Below are 23,516 nucleotides of genomic sequence, written 5' to 3'. Positions count from 1 at the left end.
GTATCAGTACTGAGGATGAATGAGAAGTTGGTGCCTTCAGTACTGAAAGAGGCATTGCAGTTCCACATGGTCCCAGAGAAAAACAGTCCTTGAGCAGAAGTCAGTACCAACCCTAAAGATAAAAGTCTGCAGCAAAGATATAGTCAGTGCCAAAGACAGCATCTGCAACGATGGGTTCCTCAGTACCAAACAGGATGTTGACTGCAAGACTGATTGTCAGGTGGAACTAGACTGACCAGATAGCAAGTGTCAAAAATCGGGTCAGGAGGTGGGGGGGTAATAGGTGCCTATGTGAGAAAAAGACCCAAAAATCAGGACATCTGGTCACCCTAGGTGGAACAGAATACAGTGCCAAGGAACGAGAATCTGCAACCCAACCAGAAGATGCCGAGGGCACAGCAAAAGCAGCAGTCGCCCCTGCTGGCAAATGCTCCTGAATTATTAGGGCATGGAATGGAATGGAATGGAATTATTAGGGCAGGAATGGAAAGGCAGAGCAGGTCTGACGCTGCCTGGTAGACCAATGGCATAGACAGAGGCAGTGCTGATGCAGGATGTTGTTGATACCTAACTCAGATTCACAAGGCCAGTACCCGAGCCAATGGTACAATGTCTAACGGATCCTGGGGAAGTACCAGGGAGCAGTTAGGTGGCCCAGCTCCATCTTGCATACAATGCTAGTCAGTAGTCCTCTTAAAAAGACAAGAAGGCCTCTCACCAAGTCCTGGATAGCCTTGGTTCATCTTGTGAGACCTCTTTCTTGGAGGACAAAAGAAAGGAGAACAATCCCACTTCCCATTAGGGAAAGCACCAGACCCCAAGCTGGGAGCTACATCCCAGGCCAGCTCTGAGGGAGAGTGCAGGTCCAGGCAATCTGCAGAGGTCCCCAGTGCTGAAGCAGGCCTCACGGCCTGCTCTAAGAGGTGCTGCTTCAGACACAAGTCCTTCACCACGTGAATTTTCTTTTTAAACAACATGGAGCACCTCTTTCATCTGACCTTCTCTTGTGCACAAACACACACCACGGGTGGGGTCACTTGGGGATAGACATCCCACATGATGGACAATGTTTAAACCTCACTGAGGGCATCACCCAGGGTAAATATCAATCAATCTTAATCTACTAATACAACTAAACCTAGGGGTACTACTAAACTACACTGGAACCTCGCTAGAATGCGCATCTATATAGCGCGAATTTGCATATAACGCAGTCGCAGCCATGGATCCCAAATTTAATTACTTTAATTGGAATTCATTTTAACGCGGTCCCTGCTATAACGCAGTCCCCGCGTTAATACGGTACTGCACATGGATCCCAAATCTCGCGTTCTAGTGAGGGTCCGGTGTACATACAATAAAACTCTAGAAAACAGAAACAACCACACCAAACGCTCTGATTGTAGCTGCGGGCAGTAAAGGGACAAAGGGGGATCAGGGTGGCAGGACCCTTAAATAGCCTGGGGAGCGGCTAAAGGCCAGAGGCATGAGCGCAGCACTGCCTACAGGCAAAGTTCTCCAGCTCTCGTGCACTTGGCATGTGCACACTTGAGTGGAATACACATCTGTAACCACTCAAAGAACTGCTCTTTATCTACTTCCGATTAAGTAAAGGTTGTGGTAGTTATTAATATTTATACAATAATATTAGTTCATAAAATTGTGAAGAGGATAACAGGTATAGTTTATATGGCCGGGGAAGACAAGCTGTAGAAATGGACTTAGATAAGTTTGAAGATCCCTTTCCTCCATCTTCTCCAGCATCCTTGCAGACAAGAAATCCCACCCATATCTTAGCCTGTAAGAGTGTTTCTTGATCTTTGGTGCTGACATTGCCAGCAGCCTGATGAAGCATGCTAGCCAGCTTCTACATCTGTACACCTCAGCAGTATTTACATTCACCTTCATCAATAGTGCTTGACGCAAAAGCTTCTGGGATATATATGCTGTTCAGTGTGTACAGTGTGATTAAACTAGATAGAAGAGGCATTATTGTGTGGATGGATGGGGCAAACAGGTAGGCAGGATCTAGTGCAAGATAAAGCACAACCTCACTAATGTAGACTCAAATGCAAGACACTGAGTACTACTGAATTTTATGAGTGAACAAAAAACAATAAAAAAGGATAATACATCACAAGGTGTATTTCATTTATTTCATATTTTGTACTTGTTTTATTTATAATACTGTTATCTGTACAAAATGAGAGTATGGCTAGAAGAGAGTGACCTAGGCACCCTACTCATGAGTAAGGCTACGATTATGTCACGTAATCTGTGACTTCCATTGACCTCCGTGATATTTTCTGCCCTGGGGCTGGAGCTCCCAGCTAGCCCTGCCCTCGCACCTCCCAGCCCCCAACCTGGTGGGGTGACTGCACAGCTATGCAGCTGCAGTGGGCACGTGGACCCTGCTCAGCTACTCAGCCTTGGTGGACGGCTGGGGGACCCTGCAGCTACCAGCTTCCCAGGGCGGGGGGAACCCGCAGCAGCCCAGCCCCGGGGCAGGGGGACCCCAGAGCTCCCATACACTGCAGCAGTGGGGAACCCAGGAGCCCCAACAGCAGTGGGTGCTGAACCCACCTACCCCTTTTGTCAGGGATATTTTTAGTGAAAGTCAGGGACAGGTCACGGGCTGCCATGAATTTTTGTTTATTTCCTGTGATCTGTCCCTGACTTTTACTAAAAATATCCATGACAAAAAACTTAGCCTTACTCATGAGTCTGGGATATACAGGTTCCCCTACCAACACAGGGCCTTGATTGTGTAATTGTCTGCGCTAGTTTTCTAACACATCACAACGTGATGGAATTTTTCGAAATATGTAGGTAAACAACTAGAAATAGTCTTATGAAAAAAAGGGAAAAAAAAGAAACAAAAAGTTACCTGGCCATAATGAATTCTCTTATTAATTCAGTTTGTCAACAAAGAAAAAACTAATTTTTGATCAAGCACTTGAGTGCATTCTTGATCAAAGAACAAAATATAAGAAGTCTGAAACATTGTACCTTGTTAAGCAGAGTAATCTACTGCTTGGTTATTCACAGTAACTTTCACTATATTTTTTTTTGAGAAATTTATATATTCTAATGAATAGATATCAGCCTCAGACTTTTACCTATGTGGGGATTAAGCGCCGTCACCAGCATCAAAGACTCGTTCATTAGTTTGTTGATCCTCTCCGTGTTGGCTTGGATTCCGACCACACAATTGTCAGTGAAGGAAACAGAGACATCTCCAAGGAGCCTTGCAGAGTTTAATACATTTTTAATCTAAAAAATGCAGAAAGTTATTAGATACATCATTTCTTAAAAGCCTTATAATATCCATCCAGTTTACAGTACATCTTTAGCAAAGGATTGTGTCCTGTACTGTACTCTTCCTTTTGCGATATAAATTGAGTCACTGATATTTTAAAAAAAGCACTTTATGTGAAGCATTTCATATCCTGAAGAACACTTAGTAGACATCAGCAGTAGACATTATCCGTACCATTGAATATATAAGCAAAGCATGTTTGTAAACTACTTAGAAATCAATAGATTAAACATGTGCTATGTAAGTGATTTCAGAAAGAGAAGTATGAATTTTAAACACATCAATAAAAGATATTTAAAATTATTAAGTGGATGCACAATTGGCATACCCTCTGGCAGTCAATTACCCCGAAACAGCATCCAGTTATAGCACTAAAGCCAAAGTTTAGTAAAGAATAATAATGGAAAGGGACACCTATATCTCCGATTGGGAATATTACTGTAGCTGTTCAGTATGCTATTATTATTGTCAAAGTTAGAGACTTTGAAGAAAGATGCTTATTCAAATGAAAACAATTTCCTTACTAGGTCTATTTAGGAGATTCATAGACAAGTACATACCGCTTTTAATAGTCTATTCATTTGGTTTAAAATACCCTTAAACAGCATGAAAAAATGAAGAAAGTTGCAGACAGTAAATGGCCAGGTGCAAGAAAACAAAATATTGCTTCCTACATGCCCCTCACTGTTTTTACTGCCCTGACCTTTCTGCTATAATGTAGCCTACTCTGCAAGCCCAGCCCTATTGTTATTTTCATGATGATCTCTCCTGCTGTATCTCCTACTTTATTTTTTCTTCTCGTTTTGACTTTTTGGTCTTCCTTCACCACACTTCCCTGTTTTTATGCTTTTGTCTCTATTCTTTCCCACAATTTCTCCCCTGTGCATTCCTCCTCTTCCTAACTCTCCCTTCATGGAGAAAGGCAGCCCCCTTAGTCCTTTGTTTTCTTTCTCCACCTACACTAAACAAGTTTCCTTCTATTCCTCCATGCCCTGCACAATCCAGTCTAGAGGGAAAATAAGCACCCAGACAAGATAGGTGTGCAAATGAAGTACTTGTTGCCTTGACACCTCCCAGAAGCAGAATGAATCAGACAGCATGTGGATTCAACTCTCTCAAAATTTTTACTGGAAGTAATATAGGTATGATTTAGCCTGAAATTTCAACTGTCAAAGTGATTAACTGTGTATGCTATATACTCCTGTGCTCAGCTGTGCATCTGCCATTAAACACAGTAAGGAAACTGTCACATTAAGATTCTGATGTCTCCTTCTAGGAAATGCATAAGATAAATATTTTAGGGACCTCGAACCCAAGATTATTATTCTGAATTTACATTTTAAACATTTGTAATGTAAATCTGAACAGTTAATTAATTTAATAAGTGGCTTGCCAGGCAATTGGGGTGAGTACTGCAGGAAGGCCAAAGGGACTGCACAACAAAACGAAGTCTTTTGCGCACTGGAATGGAAATTAGGAATTCCTCAGTTCAAAACCTCAGCTCTGACACAGATCCTTTTTGGCTTTAAACAAGTTATTCTTGCTGCCTCAGTTTTGCCATCTGCCCTTTTCTCCTAGGGGCACTATGATAATTACAGTTTATAATGCATTTCTATGACGAAGTACTAAAAAAACTCAATTCTTACATATTGGACAGCCAGTTCTCTCTCAAAATGATGAGCTATTTATCATCAAGCAGAATTTAAGATTCTTCTAATATTCATATTCTCTGCCTCTCTAGGGCTTGTGCTGTCCAAGCAATCGCTGAAATTATTCCCTAAGGATATACAGTAAGATAACTGTTTTTTTTAATTTAAAAAAATGTTTTGAGCTTACAATCATGGGCTTGAAAACATTCAATTCAAAATGTCCATTGCTGCCTCCCACTGTAACAGCAACATGATTTCCCATCACTTGAGCTGCCACCATGGTTACGGCCTCACACTGGGTAGGGTTTACTTTTCCTGTTGGGGAGGGGAAAGTGTTTAAAAATAACCCAACCGAACGAAAAAAAACCAAGTTCTCCAGTTTTTGGTTTTTGAATTTAAATTCTCAGAAATGGTAAATGTGATTTTAAGAAACGGCAGTCAAGCAGTGAACAACATATAGGCACAGATTTATTAAACCCACTGCACTTTTCTGATAACAACTAGGATTTGTTTATGCTGTGAGAAGCCTGTCAGACATTTACCTTGTATGTCCTTGACAACTGTTTGCCTCCCAGAATGCCTTGCTACTCAAGACAAAGGTTGTTATTCCGAAACTTATACCCCTTCGTAGCTCCCACAAAACAATCAAAACTTTTTAAAAATTACATTTCTCCCCTTTCTTTGAGGAGGAAAGGAGGAGCTGCAAGATTACACTTTAAAGCAGGGCTGTCCAAACTTTAAGATGAGGGCTGCACTGGCAACCTTCCAGGAGCACGTGAACTGGGCAGTTGGCTTCCACCCTTATCTCAATATGGAGAAATGACCTGCACAAACTTCATTTACTTCAGAGGAAAGAAATCAGAATCAAAGGCCATTTGGATCAGAAAATTTATGTGCATGTTTCAATCCTAAAACCCCTCCCATTTAAAAATATTCTGCAGAAGAAAAAACCCACAAGCTGCCACAATAGTTTGTATTTATATGTGGAACTAAACAGACAAAGATCACACACCACACACACACACACACAAGTACCCATTCCATCTGCAAGTATTCACTTAAACACATGAAGGGCCTGCTTTGAATTACTTTTTAGAAAGGGGAGGAAGAAGAGTTTTCGAAGTCCTTATTCCGCTCCCTCGCTCCTCTTCCTCATGCAATCTTCACTAGTTGGGAGGGAGGGATGAAATTTTATCCACAGTCCCCAAGATAATCTACCTTTATTTGTTAAAGTTGAATAACAGATGCTATTTGAATTCAGAGGGTAAATCTAAAAATCTGCGACAATAAAAACCTTTGCATAAAAAATGTTGGCTTTACCAATCATAAGTAATGTGCTCTTCCCAGACTCATGCCAACTAAACCTTTATACCACATCTCTCCAAAACACACACACACACACACACACTATAAAGCAAATAATTTTACACACACACATTTTTGTGGACAAAAATGGAGAATCTGTGGCTGGCAAAAACTGCATCATTTCAGTGCTTCATACCATTTTACCACTGAACTCTGTGATATAGTTCTACATGTAACTGTTAATAATTACTCTTACTTTTCCACACAAATGTAATTGACATTTGTTATTGGATACACTACCTGGCATGATGCTGCTTCCAGGTTCATTTTCAGGCAGGATGAGTTCACCTAGACCAGAGCGTGGTCCAGAACCCAAGAAACGAATATCATTAGCTATCTTCATCAGACTGCAAGCCACAGTGTTCATGGCCCCACTGAGTTCAACTAGAGCATCGTGAGCAGCAAGAGCTTCAAACTTATTTGGAGCAGTGATAAAAGGCAAGCCTAAGGAGAAATGAGTATTAAAGGTTTTTGAGGCATAATCATTAGTTAAAGCAGCATGCCCTTAGCCAAAGCTCTTGAAATGCTGTCTAGTTAATACAAAAATCATAATAGAGAATATAGAAGTAAAAATATTAAGCAGCCAAGTCAAGCAGAATGTTTTCTTCTCCAGACTTCTGACAACCAAAAGTTTCCTAAAGAAAAGTTCTTATCATGGTGGTATTGTTTGAGGAAAAAACGGTTACCTACCTTTCTGTAACTGTTCGAGATGTGTTGCACATGTCCATTCCACGGTAGGTGCGTGCATGCCTCATGCTGTCAGAAAAGTTCTCTCCTCAAAAGTACCCACTAGGGTGGCTCAAACACCCTGTCACCACATGGCATTGCATCACCCCCTTCAGTTCCTTCGTACCTAATAGACTCTGATAGAGAGGGAAAGGAGGGTAGGTCATGGAATGGACATGTACAACTCATCTCAAACAACAACAGTTACAGAAAGGTAGGTAACTTTTTTGTTCAAGTGTTTGCACATGTCCATTCTATTGCAGGTGACTCTCAGGCAGTCAAACATGGAGATAGACTTGCAGTCTACCTGCACAGTGATTGCAGGACAACCTGTCTGAAACTGGCACCATCCCTGAACTGAAAGGAAATGGCATAATGAGAAGCAGAAGTGTGGACTGATGACCAAGCTGCTGTTTTACAAATTTCTATGATCAGCACTTGCGCCAAGAAAGCTGCCAAAGTTGCTTGTGCTCCAGCAGAATACACCAATACTCTAGCTGGTGGGTCTATATCAGCCAACTGGTAGCATAAACAAATGCACAAAGAGATCCAAGATGAAATTCTCTGAGTGGGAACTGGTCAGCCCTTATCTCTGTCCGCAACCACAACAAAACAACTGTGTGCAGGATCTAAAGGACTTAGTACACTCCTGGTAGAAAACTAAAGCCCTTCTCACATCTAATAAATGAAGCACCTCTTCATCTCTATGCTCATGGGATGTCAGTAAACAGATTGCCTGGTTAATGTGAAAATTAGAGACTACCTTTGTGAGAAGTTTTGGGTGAGGGAGAAGATAAACTTATCCTTATGGAACACTGTATTGGGAATTTCTGACAATAGGAATCTCAACTTGTTCACCCTTCTGGCTGAGTAATGGCAACTAAAAATGCTACCTTCATAGAAAGGTGGAGCAGAGAGCAAGTTGCAAAGGATTCAAATGGTGGTCCCATTAACTTTGTTAGGACCAAGTTCAGATCCCAAGGATAGACTGTACTCCCATGTGCAAGATCCTATCTGATCCAAGCCCTTTAGGAATCTATCAACAATGGGGTTGGAGAAAAAGGATCTACTATTCCCTGAGGTATGGACAGCTAAGATAACTCTGTAAAAGTACTTTTGGCAGCTAACTGCTGAACTCTGACATTTTAGGTACAGAAGATAGTCCAGTATGAGGTTCAGAGGTGCATGCTCTGGTGATATGCCTGTCTGACAGGACCAAATGGAGAGGTTTTTCCATTTAGCCAGTTAAATGCTCCAAATTGAGGGTTTTCTACTATTCAGAAGCATTTCCTGGACATCTTTAGAATAGGATCTCTCCAAAGGCTTTTACCATGAAGCATCCAAACCATTAGGTGTAAGTCTCATAGAACAGGCGGCCGTGGTTCTGAGAAATCACATCTGTATCCAACAGGAAAGGCAGCAGAGGCTTGATTGGCAAGATCAGCAGGGTTCAGTACCAGTGTTGTCAAGCCCATACTGATGCTGTGAGGATGAGATGAGCGTGGTCTTGTTTGACTTTGAACAAGACTCTGGGCAGCAAGTGAATCAGAGGAAAGGCAGACAGGAGGGGGTCATTCCAGGGTATCAGAAAAGCATGTGTCCATATGCCTGGGCTAAGACCTCCCTCAGAACAAAACCAACGGCATTTTCTGTTGGACTCTGTTGCAAACAGATCCACGTAGGGAGTCCCCCAGAGCTGGAAGATGGATTTGGTAATGTACAAGCATAAAGACCACTTGTGGTGATCAGAGAAGGTCCTACTCAGTTGATTTCCCAAAGTGTTCTGTTTCCCTGGAAAGTAAGCAGGACTGAGATTAATTGAATTGGTTATGCAAAAGTTCCAGAAGCGAATTGCCTCCTAGCATAGCTGGGTCAACCATGCTCCTCCCTGTCTGTTTACAAAGCACAGTTGCAGAGTTGTCAGAATGAACAACTTCTTTCCTACTATATAAAGGAAGAAAGCTGAACAGGCTAGTCACACAGCTCTTAACTCCCTGACATTTATATGAGTCATTAGATCCTGAGATGACAAGAGACTGAGTCTGCAGGGACCCCAAATGAACTCCCCAACCCAGGGTTGACGTGTTTGTATCAAAGTGAGGGTTGGTAATGAGGGGGATAAAGAGAACTCCATAGACTTTCAGAGCGTCCACCCACCAATCCAGAGATGACAAAACTGACACTGGTACTCGAACCACCTTCTCCAAATGACAACAACTTGCGGCATACACTGATGCCTGCATCTTTCTAAGATGCAGCTTGGCATGTTGAATCACATAGGTATACGCTTGCCATGTGACCTAGAAGTGTGAGGCAGCTGTGCACCATGGTGAGAGGATACACTTCAGTCATAGCACCAAACCCTGTAGCACTTCAAACCTAGATTGTGGTAGCAAGGCCTTGGGGCCTTTGTGGAGTCTAAGACCATTCCAAAAAACTCCATTCTCTCAACTGGTTTTAGAATTGACTTGTCCCCATTTATTAGGAGCCCCAATGCATTGAATGTGGACAGGACGATGGATACACTGGTTAACACCTGAGCCTCAGACCGATCCTTGAGCAACCAGTGACCCAGGTACAGAAACACACGAATTCCTCAAAAAGAAAAGGAGTACTTGTGGCACCTTAGAGACTAACATTTATTTGAGCATAAGCTTTCGTGAGCTACAGCTCACTTCATACATCCGATGAAGTGAGCTGTAGCTCACGAAAGCTTATGCTCAAATAAATGTTAGTCTCTAAGGTGCCACAAGTACTCCTTTTCTTTTTGCGAATACAGACTAACATGGCTGCTACTTTGAAACCTGTGACATGAAAGTAAGCATCCTCTAAGTCGAGGGCAGCATACCAGTCCCCCTGTTCCAGGGAGGGAATAAATCGAGGCTAGGGTGACTGTCAAATATAAAGGGAAAGGTAACCACCTTTCTGTATACAGTGCTATAAAATCCCTCTTGGCCAGAGGCAAAACCCTTTCACCTGTAAAGGGTTAAGAAGCTACGATAACCTCGCTAGCACCTGACCAAAATGACCAATGAGGAGACAAGATACTTTCAAAGCTTGGTGGGGGGGGGATGGGGACGACAAAGGGTGTCTGTCTGTGTGATGCTTTTGCTGAGAACAGATCAGGAATGCAGCCTCAGAACTTCTGTTAGTTAGTAAATAATCTAGCTAGAAATGCATTAGATTTCCTTTTGTTTAATGGCTGGTAAAATACGCAGTGGTGGATGGAATGTATATTCCTGTTTGTGTCTTTTTGTAACTTAAGGTTTTGCCTAGAGGGATTCTCTGTGTTTTGAATTTGATTACTCTGTAAGGTATTTACCATCCTGATTTTACAGAGATGATTCTTTTACCTTTTATTTAATTAAAATTCTTCTTTTAAGAACCTGATTGATTTTTCATTGTTCTTAAGATCAAAGGGTTTGGGTCTGTGTTCACCTGTACAAATTGGTGAGGATTTTTATCAAGCCTTCCCCAGGAAAGGGGGTGTAGGGCTTGGGGGGATATTTTGGGGAAAGACGTCTCCAAGTGGGCTCTTTCCCTGTTCTTTGTTAACATGCTTGGCGGAAGCAACATACCGTTCAAGTACAAGGCAAAGTTTGTACCTGGGGGAAGTTTTTAACCTAAGCTGGTAAGAATAAGTTTAGGGGGTCTTTCATGCAGGTTCCTACATCTGTACCCTAGAGTTCAGAGTGGGGAAGGAACCTTGACAGTGACCATGCAGAATTTTATTTTCTTTAGGAATTCATTCAAATCTCTTAGATCTAAAATAGGTCCAAGACAACCTTTTGTTCAGGGATCAGGAAGCAGAGGGAGAACAAGCCTTTCCCTTTGCCTGAAGAAGTGAATCGAATCTCCTGGTGAAGGATGATCTCATGAGAGTGGTTCCTGAAGAGAGATGGGAAAGGTTGGGAGGAGGACGACAACGACAAGGAGAAGTGAACTGGAGGGCATACCCCAGTTCCATCGTGCTTAAGACCCACCAATCCAATGTTGCATGGGCCCAAGCACTTAGGAAATGGGATAAACTATTTTTAAACAAAGGGTGGAAACAGAAGGAACTAGAGTCACTGGTTCACTGCCCTTGACCAACATATCAAAATGTCTGTTTGGGTGAGGTGGCTGGGTAGGATGAGCCCACTGATGCTGAAGAGAAGGGCAGCAGATGTCTCCTATAACCCCTGCCCTTTCTCCTTGGTGGATCTTGAGACAGAGGGTGGAGGAGCACTGTAAGGCTGTTGAGAATGAAACTGCTTCCTCTTTGTTGCTAGAGTATAGGTTCCATGAGATTTTAACACCACCTTGGAATCTTTTAGGCTATGGAGCCTATTACTTGTCTTATCCTATTACTTGTTCTGGAGAATTCTGGCAACCAGCTTGTTTTCAACTACCATTACGGCAAAGTCCTGCCTACAGTCCTCTGATAGCTTGTCTTTAAATGTTATATTGTTTTCTCAGAGAATGCAGTCAGTGGCTCAGGAGTGCCTGTTGGTTTGCAGTCCTGAGCTCTAGACTCCCTATAGAATAAAGTTTGCATCCAAACAAGTCTATTCTCTTCACATCTTTGCCTTTCAGTACTTATGCTTGATGTCCTTGTCTTTCCCATTCGTTAGCAGCCGCCACCCACCACCAAAGAACCTGGCTGAAGGTGAGAACAGAAATACTTGTATCCCTTTGAGGGGACGGATTACCTCCTTTCAAATTGCTTTGCTGTGGGAGGTAAGGAAGATGCTGTCTGCCACAGTGCCTTGACCAGCTCCATAATGGCTTCAGTAATTGGCAGTCACTTTGGCTGATATCATAATGTCCACCAACTAGTTAAAACTTTCACGCACCTCCTCTGCTGGAATATCAAGAACAGAGGCCACCATTTTCAATAGATTTTGATGAGCCCAGTGGTCCTTTGGGGCTGGTGAATGGCCTGCCACCTCAACAGCCTTGTCCGGCCATGAGGAAGAGGATGTCACAGGATTCTGAGATGGTGGCTGCTCCATGACTTGCAGTGGGGAATGACTTCTGGCTGCTTGGTACTGGTTACTGGAGTATGATGCTCCCAGTGCCAATGCCCCCTGAGCGGTCTTGAAGACAATGAATGAGACAGTTGTGGGAGGTCCTAGAGGGATGTCCTGTGGTGTCTGGAATGGCCACTGATATGGGCCTGGGACCCAGCCTTGAACGGGCCATTCCTCCTTAAAAGGAGGTGGCCAGTGCTGTGACTGTTGCATGACCTGTGGTCCCCAAATCTGTGATGGAGATGCAGATGAATCCACCTTTGAATCTGAAGAGGAAGAATCTGAAATGTCCAACATCAGTGGGGCACAACCATTTGGGACTGGAGAGAGGTAGCCTGGGCCCAGGGACGGTGGTACCAGAGATATCAAAGGTGGCTTGCCTTTCGACTGCACTGGCCTTTGCAGAAGTTTGGGAGGTAACTGTACAGTGAGTTCCTGATGTGGAGAGATAGGTGCCACAAACATTGGGACTGAGTGCAAACCCTCTTGCACAACCAGGGATATCAGTACTGACTGGCTAAGGAGGTCTCTTGTAGCTGCACATGCTTTCACGGTGGTTGGAAGCGGCAATGACCAAGAGGTCTGTCTCAGAGACCTTTCAGGGGATGTGCTGGACAAATCTGGCACAGGCTCCAGATGCAGCGCCCCCTTCTTCTTAGCTGAAGAATGCTCCAGCAGGAGACTCTCCCTCAACTGTCTCAAAGTCTCTGCCTCTACTAGGCTTCAGCACCAACACTCATGAGCAAGATATCGAGCCTGAGGAGAGTCTAAAACTTTTCTGCAATACTGCTGAATGGTACCAAGAGGCTGCAGACATCCCTGGTGTGCACCGTATGGAGGCCGATTTATCCGGGGCGCACTCTGCATGAGACGAGTCTGATGGGGGGCAAAGTGCTGCCTCCATGAGCAAATATTTGAGCCACACCACTCTTTCTTTGAGCACGACTTAGTCTGTTGTGTAGACTTAGCCTATGTTGGCATAACATATGTTGCTCAGAGGGTGTGAATATTCCACCCCTGAGCGACATAAGTTACACTGACATAGCGCCGTGCATATGAACACTTATGTCGGCGGCAGAGCTTCTCTCATCAACATAACCTATGCTGCTCATGGAGGTGGTTTTTTTATGAAAACAGAAGAGCTCTCTCCTGTAGGCATAGAGCGTCTTCACCAGACGGGCTGCAGCAGTGCAGCTCTGTACGTACATACTGTTAGTCCCTTACAAAAGTAACATTTGTAAATTATGTGGGATTCTCCCAAACATTTCAAAACAGGCTGGGTGTGGGTTACTCACTGGCATAGGCTTAGTGCATGTACAATGGGTCTTATAACCTGGTGACTGTGGCATCACTTCAGTACTGATCCCAGTTCTGAAAAATGAAAAATTAGTCCAAAAGACGTAAAACTAAAATCTATCACTAAAACTAGTTAAAACTAACTTAACTTTAACTAACTACTTCCTAACAATAACAGGGCATACAGACAAAGGAGTGATGGAAGCTTATGACAAAAAGTCTGAAATTACGAACAACCGTCAGTGGAGGTAAGAAGAAACTAAGGTGGTTCAGAGGCAGTTCCACCCTCTCATACCAGCACACAGTAGCACATTGTGACAGAGGGCACGTGAATCACCCTGACAGGAACTGCTGAGGGAAAAAAGCTCTCCGACAACCGTGCACGAGGCACGCACACATGCAAACACCCAAAGAACAAGACTATCACATCTAAGGTCAGCATTATGTACAAGAGTAAGATATTTAAGTGTTTACAACCACTCTACATTTCCTTTTGAGTACTTAAAATTCACAACCTTAACATTGTAATGAAGCGTGGGCATTATCAGTTCGTCCCAGACAACTTTGCCAATTTAAAGAAACTCTTACAATTCAGCCTTAATCTGTGTATTTTTCCCTCTTAACAATTCAAGTTAGTTACTTTTCAGATTGTATGTTAATTTTAGGGAGGCCTTCTCTTGTTCTCAACAAACAGTAAGATCTGGAAGAGGCTTAGCATGCACAGGGCAGATGGAAAGCCACCATGAGATGCAGCAGCTGATGTAAGGAAGAGGCAGCAGTAATTATTAATTCCTATACTGTGAGCCTTTTAGTGAAAAAGCTCAACCAAAGTACTAAGTATCAGCAGCTGGGGACAAGCAACAAATTTACCAGTACATGTGAGAGCCAGTTCAAGTGAAGGGTGATGCCTCCTGACACCACTGACAGCAAGAACAGTAGGTGCACTGAAACCCCCACTGCTGGGAGATGTATCTGGCCACATCTGGATGAAGAGTCCACTTGTGGTGACTTGTAAATGATCTGATCAGCTGGTCCATTAGGTTGTTTCATACCCCCAGCAGGTAAAATGCTTCTAGATCTATTGAGTTGGCAATACAGGGCTCCTAGAGTAGAGTGGCCTCCTGAAAGAGTAGAGGTAGAACACTCACCACATGTCTGTGAGGCCTAGCAGGCTACTATCCTGATCTGTGATAAACACTTTGCATGCCCATCTGACAGCTTTTAGTTCTCTGACACTGATGTGTAAGGTTAAATCTTTTGAGGAGCTGCGTCTGCAGAGAACCCACGTGGGCTCCCTACTCTAGAGCAGATTCATCTGTCACCAGTGTGAGCATCTGTTGCAGGCAGGCAAAGAGAATGCACACACATATGTTAGCTGGATTTGTCCAACAATCTAGAGAGGTGAGGACATGGGATGGCATCCTCACCATGAAGGCTGACTGATGGTGGTTTGCTGACTAGACTGATGCCAGCCAGCCCTGCAGAGTTCTTCGGTGCAGTCTGGCATATTGAAACACTATAGGTGCAAAAGGCCGCATGTCCCAGAAGTCTCAAACAGTTTCGTGCTGTTCTGATGGGTGAAACTTCAAACCTATAACAAATGATCAAGTTGCCTGGAACCTGGAGTCTCGAAGAATGGCCCTTGCTTGTCATGAATTCAGTACAGCCCCTATAAACTCTATCCTCTGGACTGGGGAGAAGGGGGACTTTTCTACATTAATAGTCCCAAGGCATTGAATGTTGACTGAATCAGGGTTACACTGCTACATACTTGCGGTTTGGACCAGCCCACGAAAAGCCAGTCCTCCAGGTAGAGATCAACGTGAACTTCTGATCTTCAGAGGAATGCAGTTACTACTGCTATAACTTTTGTGAACACCATGGGTGCTGCTGACAGGCCAAAAAGTAGTACAATGAACTGGTAATGATTTTGAATTACCAGACATTGGAGGTACCTCTTGTGGGCTTGATTGACACATGGAAGTAGGCATCCTTTAAGCTGAGGGAATCATACCATTCTCCACAGGCCAAAGAGGGAACAACAGAAGCTGTGCTGACCATGCGGAACAGTATCTTTTTCAAGAACCTGCAGAGTTGACACAAGTCTAAGATTGGTATGAGACACCCTGCCCCCTTCACCTTTGGGATTATGTAATAGCTAGACTACAAACCCTTCCCTTTTAGACCACGTGGAACCCGCTCTATGGCTTCCAACTGAAGGAGAGATGAATGAGGGGCTCCTCACGAGAATGGTCTCGGAAGAGGGAGAGGGAGGGATAGAAGCAAACTGTAGAGTGTATTCTACCCTCCACAGAGTTCAAAACCCACTAATCTGAAGTAATTTGGGACCAAGCACTGTGGAAGCGGGACAGATGGTTTGTGAAGGTGAGGGAGTTTGGGTCTGGAGAGACAGAGACTGGCATGGCAACCTTGACCAGCCCATTAAAATGAATGCTTTGTACTTCCTGGGTGTCTTGAAGGGCCTGGAACTGGAGCTGAAGCAGCAGAAAGGGGATGCATATGCCTATAACCCCTGGACCTCTTTTTGGACAACTCCTGTTGAGGAGGTGGACCAGAATATTGGTGCATCTGCTGGGGCCAATAGTGCTTTCTGACTGGGGCAGGTGTGTACAAGTCCAAGGACACTAGAGTCCTTAAGTTCAAGAAACTTGCTGTCCATCTGGTCTAAAAATTGAAAAGGACCATCAAATGGTAAGTCCTGAATTGTATTTTGGACTTCATAGGGAAGACCAGAAAGCTACAATCAGGATGATGTCCATGGTGAGCATGGAAGCCATGGTTCTAGCTGCTGAGTCTGCTGCATTTGGCTCTGCCCAGAGTGATGTTCTCGCAACTAGTCTGCCCTCATTGACCAGGGAAGAGAACTCCTGCCTGGCATTCTCTAGAAGCAGCTCTCTGAACATCTCCATGGAACCTCAAATTAAAAACATACTATCCCAGCAGAGCCAATTGGTTACCAATATGCAGCCGTAAAATAAGCCGTCAAATAAGTCCAGCCTTTTAGCATTTTTTGATTTGGGGACGGTAAACTAGCGCCCTTGTTGCTCGCTCTTACTAGCTGCTGTCACAACTAATGAGCCCACTAGTGAGTGAGTATAAAGGTATTCAAAACCTGGGGAGGGTACATAATATTTTCTTTCTTCCCTTTTTGAGGTGGGAGGCAATGAAGATGGAATCTTCCATAGAGCCTTTATAGGCTTTAGCATTGCCTCATGAATTGGCAGAGCTGCCCTGGAGGGACCAACAGATGATAAAATGCCAACTGGGTAATGTGATGATTCTCCCCGACATCCTCAGCCTGTACACCCAAATCTGCAGCCATGCTCTTCAACAGCTCCTGATAAACTTTAAAATCATCAGGAGGAGGTGAAGTTGCCTGACAAAAACGCTTTATCTGGAGAGGACAAAGAGGAAGCCAAGACTGGAGGTGGTAGAATCTTTTCTATAGGCTGTTGCTCTGGCTCCATGACGACTTCTTGATGCTCGGTACTGGACTCTAGACATGGAGCTCCCTGGTGCACAGACGCTGTCCTTCTAGATGAGGGGACTGAGTATGCACGGTGAGGGGAAGATCGGGAAGGTGGGGGAAAACCCTAAGGGTTCCAAGATGGCCACTGATACAGGGTGAGCCCACTGGCCTGGCCACATTTTCATGGCAGTTCCAGCTTACCGCTGCGAGCCTTCAGGAGGGAGAGAGGATCTGTGAGGAGACCAGGGGTCCTGCTTCTGGTTTGTGAGACGTACAATCCCACCTCCAAATCCAATGACGAAGACTTCTTTTCCTTTGATCACAGAGGAGCTGATCCAGTGAGTGCCAGAGACTGGTGCCAAGAACCTGGTGATGAGTGGAGCACTGTCGTCACTGTGGCTTTCCCCTTGGATGGTACCAAAAGGCCACCTGTGCGGGAAGCAGGCAGCTGCAGTACCAAAGGTTGAACTACTGGTTCCAGATAGGACAACAGTGCTGAGGGATCCAACTCCTGGGATGATGGTGACACTGGAACTCAGAGGCAGAGCAGATTCTTTGCCGCCACAAATGCCTCCAGGGTATTCGGCACTGAGACAGTCTCCTGAGGGACGGAAGATGATGACAGTGCCACCTCTGGCACCAGGCTTTATAGTGTTCTCGGAGGCACCAGAGCCAACTGTCTCAACCAAGGCACCGATTTGGAGGAGGTTTCAGGTGCACTCTACTCAACACCTTCTTGCCCATCTTAGTAGACTTAGACAGTGAAGACCTTGCCCCAACCAGGTCTTCTTTGGAAGTCTCATATTTGTTCCTCAGTATGAGTGAAAGATTGGTGCCAGGATACAACTGAAGCTAGAAGTATGCTTCTCACCAAAGCTGCAGCACTCAGAACAGAGTCAAATCGGGACAGGTCTGACAGTAGCCTGAGTGCCGCCTCCATCGGCAGGAATTTCAGCCTAGCCTCCCTATCCTTCTTCACTCTAGGCTAGAACTCCTTGCAAATGGGGCACTGGCCTTTAACGTGTGTTTCACCCAAGCACTTCAGGCAGCTATTGTGAGGGTCGCTCACTGGCACAGGCCTCAAGCAAGAAGCACATGGCTTGAATCCTAGTGACCTGGGTACCATATGCAGAAAAAAAAAATCCTCAAATGGGGAAAAACAACAAAAACAATCTGAATTTTTAAAAAAAAAAATCACTAAAATTTATTAACTATATGATGTACACTACTATTCACAAAAGCTGAGAGAGCGCGAGAGAGAGAGCGCGCGCTGTTCTGCTATCGAAGAGGGTTCCGATGACCATTCTGGGCCGTAAGAAGAAAATGAGGAGGGCTGTGTTGACTCTGCCCTCTACACCTGCATGCAGTGGCACACAGCAAAAAGGGGGAACTCGAGCCACCTAATGGGTACTGCTGAGGGAAAAAGTTTTTGACAGCCATGTGCTGGGTGCACAGACATCAAGAATGGAATGCACATATGCAATCACTTGAAGAAGAATCTCTTCTTTTGTGTCATCCTTACCTGTCAGTGAAGACACTTTAGCAGCAACCTTCTCAGCAAAACCAATCCTGGTATTTAATCCTGTACCAACTGCAGTGCCACCAGCTGCCAGCTCATAGACTCTTGGCATGGCTGATTTAATCCTAGCCACACCATATTTAATTTGTTGCACATAAGCACTGAATTCCTTTGAAAGGGAAAAAAAAACAAAACACAGAAAACCAAGAATTAGTGACTAGAATTGGTATTTTGTAATTTAATATCACAACACTTTTATTTAAAAATAAAATCTAAGCAATAGTCTATCTAATTTTACTATGAAACGGAGTAGGTTAAGTTAACAGACTGCTCTTGTACTGGAAATAGTTCTGCACCTAAATGTGGAGATCCAACCAGCATACATCTGTATAGAGACTGTCTCTTTCCCTCTCCTTTCACCTTTTGGAGGTTGCTTATCTTGGGCCCTGATCCTGTAATCAACTCAGAGAGTGCAATGAGTCAGCATATTCCACACAGGTTTGGATTACAAGATCAGGGAGTCTTAGGACTTGTTGCCACACAAAGTTGAATCAGTTTAACTGAAAATGGTTTAAATAATTATTTCAGCAAGGGCAAGCGTACAGGATAGGAACAGTCTTTCTATGAATTTACAGAATAAGGCCTAAACCTGACTGGACCCTTTGGATGCTACTGCAATAGAAATAACTGCAAACACAATTTTTAGCTTGACATTGTTCCCATAAAGGGATACCATCAACTGAAAAAAAATCACTTTTCTGAACATTATTATTACTACCATAAACATTAGAAAAAGATTTGTACTATTTTTTTTCAGTTTGAATTTTTGCAGATCGTGTTACATTTGCATTAATGAGTTATCCAGCCAAACTCCTTCAATAATATTGGTCATCTGGCTGAAAAGAAAGAAGCATACGTAATACCCATATGACAGTCTACTTTTATCATTTTAAATATATTTTACATTTACTTGTGCAGTCTTGATATAGTCTACTCAAAGTGATTTCTTTTCTTTAAATCCACTGGTTAAAAGAACACACAATGATCAAAGAAAATTCTTGAAGCCCTGCATGCAAAACACCCAAGAAATGTTGTGCATTAACTTTCAGTAAATATGAACCTATAATAAAATATTGTGAACTAAGATTCTGTTGACCTTCAATACTTTGTCTTCAATTGCTGAGCAAATTTTTCACCTGTACGTACCATGATGAAAATTAACAATTACCTCCATTAATTTACAACAATGCTTCAAACAAGTGAATAACATTTTTGTACAAAGTTATATATTACTTAGTGTTTTATACCTGCCCAAGAGAAAGTGGAACAGCATCCTGTGTATGAGTGCGCCCTATTTTTATGATTTGGGAAAACTCTTTGGATTTTGCTTCAAGTGCATCTTGTAGCTTCTGTAGTCCGGGTAACAACACTTCATTAACTTCTTGTGCAGCAGCAATATGCATTGCTGTTGGGAACGTATCATTTGAGCTCTGTGAAGGAAGTTCAAGTCTGATTATTTACAAGCTTTTCTCTAATGTTCATTATAATACCTGGTTTCAGAGTAGCAGCCTTGTTAGTCTGTATTCACAAAAAGAAAAGGAAGACTTGTGGCACCTTACAGACTAACAAAATTTATCTGAGCATAAGCTTTTGTGAGCTACAGCTCACTTCATTGAATGCATCCGATGAAGTGAGCTGTAGCTCACAAAAGCCTATGCTCAGATAAATTTGTTAGTCTCTAAGGTGCGACAAGTACTCCTTTTCTTTTTATAATACCTGGGTGGCTCATATAATAGATTTACACTTCAGTGGATTTACCTTCAAAACCTCCATGAGGTAAGAAAGTAGTAACCTCATTACACACGAGGAACTGGGGCACAGAGAAATTAAATGATGTGTTTAAGTCAGCCTGTGACAAAGCCAAGAAAGAACCCAGACCTCCCAAATCTCAGTCCTGTGCCTTAGCCACAAGACCATCCAAGAAATTCCTTCTTAAAAAAAGCAAGTGCAAAATTAATTAAGTGGCTATTAAATATGGTTCACAAATATAAGTTAATTGAGAAATGGAAAGAATTACTGTAGTAGCTTAAACTAGTACAGAAGAAAAGATGTAACAAGTGCAATGAACTGATTAAAAATTATCAGTAACTTTAAAAAAAAATAATCTGTATTCTTATGACAACACAGTCTGTCCCAAAGCACGGTGTGTACCTGCAGAACTAGTTCATTGGGAGAAGAGACACCAGACACACCACTCAACTTTTCTCCCAAGTATCAGCTTTCATTTAAAAGAAGTCTCTAGCTGCAACAATTGTTAAGAAAACCTTCAAAATGGGAAACAAAGTGTAACCAAAGCAGCAATGTCAGTGTGCAGATGGCCTAAAATAGCTGAGGTATGAACTGACCCATTCCCTTCACTGCTTCTAACTCAGATGTCAACTACTGTATGTCAAATGTCAACATTGTTAAATTATTTCATTGCTCCAAAATATATGAATGGAGAGAAAGGACCATGTAATGGACCTCCATAATATCTACATACAGTTGACTGCTATAAGTCTACCGTTAGACTCCTCTCTGCAGCAGCTGTCAAACCGCAATGTAAGAAAGAAATATTATAAACAAAAAAAAGCCATAAGACAGCATCATTTTGATATTTTTGTCAATCCATTACACTATTATATTTAACTCTCAAAGGAGTTATCTTAGCTACACCCACCACACCAATTGAAAAAGGGCCAACTTTTTCATGGCCATGGAATTTAACCTAAAGTGCTAGGACAAAGCATGAGTGACATCAAATTACTGACCTACAGACTTGAGAGTTTATTTAATCTGCAACTGCAAAATAGCTAGCAACCTGATTGCAGTTAATCATTATTCAAGCATAGCTGCATGTGAAAGCTCACAAAATCTAACAACCCTGGAAGTTCAAGCCCTACATCTATAATCAACAGAAAAGATGCAACATGTACAGCAGCTCAACCCTAGACCTAAGGGATATGAATAATTTATTCTCCATTCTCTTCCAGTCCTTCTCTACTGGGGTTACCGAAGAGAATATCACTTCAGATCATCTATACTTGGGATTAGCCCTGTCTGAGCCATTGGTGGCTAGCAATCTAGGTAACCACATTGCTGTTGGTCCCTAAGCGTAGACAAGTCAAGCTAACATTTGCCCCAACAGAGTTTATCCTTGCTTGAAATCAAGTATGACACAAACTTTGAATATTACTCCTAGGGCAATTCTATGCCAAAAAATTTTAAAATTCACAATATTTTAAAATTCTGCAGAATTTTGCATATTTTGTCAAAAGAATACAATGTAAATCACACCAGTTACAATTATTTTGGTAATTAATTTCAAAACACCTATCAGCAAATATGTCTAACAATATGGACAACAAAAAAAATTCCCCCAGAAGTAGAGAGTTAAAGAAACCTCTGCAACAACCCAGTTTCCATTTCTCTGTTATACTTTTGTCAGGCACCTCAGTCTGGGTGTGTCACACATGCCAGCTGGGCACATCCTGGGGGAAAACTCTGCCCTGCTGTTGTTTTAGTCATTTTTTTTTTTGCCCTGCCCCTATAGGATTACCATATTTCAGGTTCCCAAATAGAGGGCACTGCCGGGGGGGAGGGGGAGAGGGGAAGAGGTACAGTTGGAGGGTGCTGGAGGGATGTATGTACTGGGAGAGGTATTTGGGGGTGCTGGAGGGGGCTGCACGGGAACACCCCCCCCCGGCCCAGACATCCGCACCCTCCTCTCCTCCAGAGGCCAACCACATGCTCTGCACCACACAGTTTAATTACTGTTCCCCTGGGCAGAGACGTCCTGTACCTGCTGTTAGCTGGGGGGCATGATATAAAGATTCAACCGCCCCTGGAACAGCTCGAGTCACGCCCTCCCCACAGCAGGCCTCCCTCTCCCCCTCAGTCTCCGCTTCCAGAAAGCGGTGCCCCCCGCAACTCCCAGCTGTTGCTCCTGGCTCTCCCAGAAGGGCACAGCTCATGGGCTTTAGCAGCTGCCACACAGGGAGAGGGCCCAGCTACACCACGTGACTAAGCAGGACCAGCAAACCTGGGAACCGTAGCCCACTTGCGCCTCCCCCATTGCTGCATTGTGAGCTGGGCTCTACTGGGTCCAGTGGCCCCTAGCAGCAGCCAGCAGCTCTGCAGCACCAATTCTGCACCAAACATTAATCCTGAGCAAATTCTACATTGTGCAGTGGTAGAGAATTCCCCCAGGAGTAGAAAACGGTGGGAGTAAAGAGGATACAAGGAAAAAACAAAATGCACAGAACAGGGATTCTGTTTTTATAAGTACAAACAAGCAGTAATTTAACATCCAGCTAATCCACCACTTAATTCAATAAAAGCTTCAAAGAATGGGTCTAAAACTTCAGACCCGAACAAGCCATGTGTGTATCAAATACACAAAAATAAAAATAAATAGTAACCTCAGAAGAATTTTGGGATTTTTATAGTAAGAACCACAACTTGAAAGGGTTACTTTTGGCAAAACAACCCCCCAAAATATTTGAAAACGTGTATAATGACCTGGCTTTTATTAACATGATCATTAGGATGCACTGGATCCTTGCTTCCTAGTTTACCTCCCATTATTTCAATGGCTCTATTGCTTATGACTTCGTTTACATTCATGTTGGTCTGTGTTCCAGATCCAGTTTGCCACACCACCAAAGGAAAGTGATCATTTAATTTACCTTCAGACACCTATAGAAAAATAAGAATGTGTTAATTTCTATAACAATACAACCAGAGCTTCCTTCCCCCAGATGCTTGTTAAGATTAGAGGCAAACCAGGCATCCCCCACTGAAGGATAATCTGATCAGCTACTACCCAATTCAGAAATTAGTGAGAAGATTTATCACAGGATTGATTCACTCTTGGGGGCCTGACTGCCCATTTGAACTGAACACATCCCTGGGACACAAGTGGTGCTGAGCATGTTCAGGATCATCATCTCCAAAATACTGATATGCAGCTGTTTCTAGAGATCAAGTTTCATGGGTGTACAGTCCCTCTACATGGGCTCGCACATTCCAGGTTGAGCATATAATTTGGATAGGAGGCATTTGGAAGCCAGTTTCTAGTTCTCTATACTGGCATCAGGCC

At 43.3% G+C, this 23,516-nt stretch overlaps 1 protein-coding gene across 3 annotated transcripts in view; it reads right to left on the bottom strand.

Annotated features, from left to right (window-relative positions):
* FH (fumarate hydratase) overlaps positions 1 to 23,516 on the bottom strand; it is a 45,809-nt gene that overhangs the window by 3,421 nt on the left and 18,872 nt on the right. For all 3 annotated transcript variants that reach the window (XM_073332605.1, XM_073332606.1, XM_073332607.1), the window contains 6 exons: positions 22,937 to 23,113; positions 19,684 to 19,866; positions 18,380 to 18,545; positions 6,574 to 6,777; positions 5,156 to 5,283; positions 3,120 to 3,273 (listed from right to left, as the gene is read on the bottom strand). In XM_073332605.1, the coding sequence (XP_073188706.1) occupies positions 3,120 to 3,273; positions 5,156 to 5,283; positions 6,574 to 6,777; positions 18,380 to 18,545; positions 19,684 to 19,866; positions 22,937 to 23,113 (1,012 nt within the window). The remainder of the gene's footprint in view (positions 1 to 3,119; positions 3,274 to 5,155; positions 5,284 to 6,573; positions 6,778 to 18,379; positions 18,546 to 19,683; positions 19,867 to 22,936; positions 23,114 to 23,516) is intronic.

Source organism: Lepidochelys kempii, chromosome 2 (assembly GCF_965140265.1).
Source record: "Lepidochelys kempii isolate rLepKem1 chromosome 2, rLepKem1.hap2, whole genome shotgun sequence".
In the NCBI taxonomy this organism is placed as follows: domain Eukaryota; kingdom Metazoa; phylum Chordata; order Testudines; family Cheloniidae; genus Lepidochelys; species Lepidochelys kempii.
The sequence above is the reverse complement of the archived record's forward strand: the minus strand, read 5'-3'. Positions and strand labels throughout refer to the sequence as shown.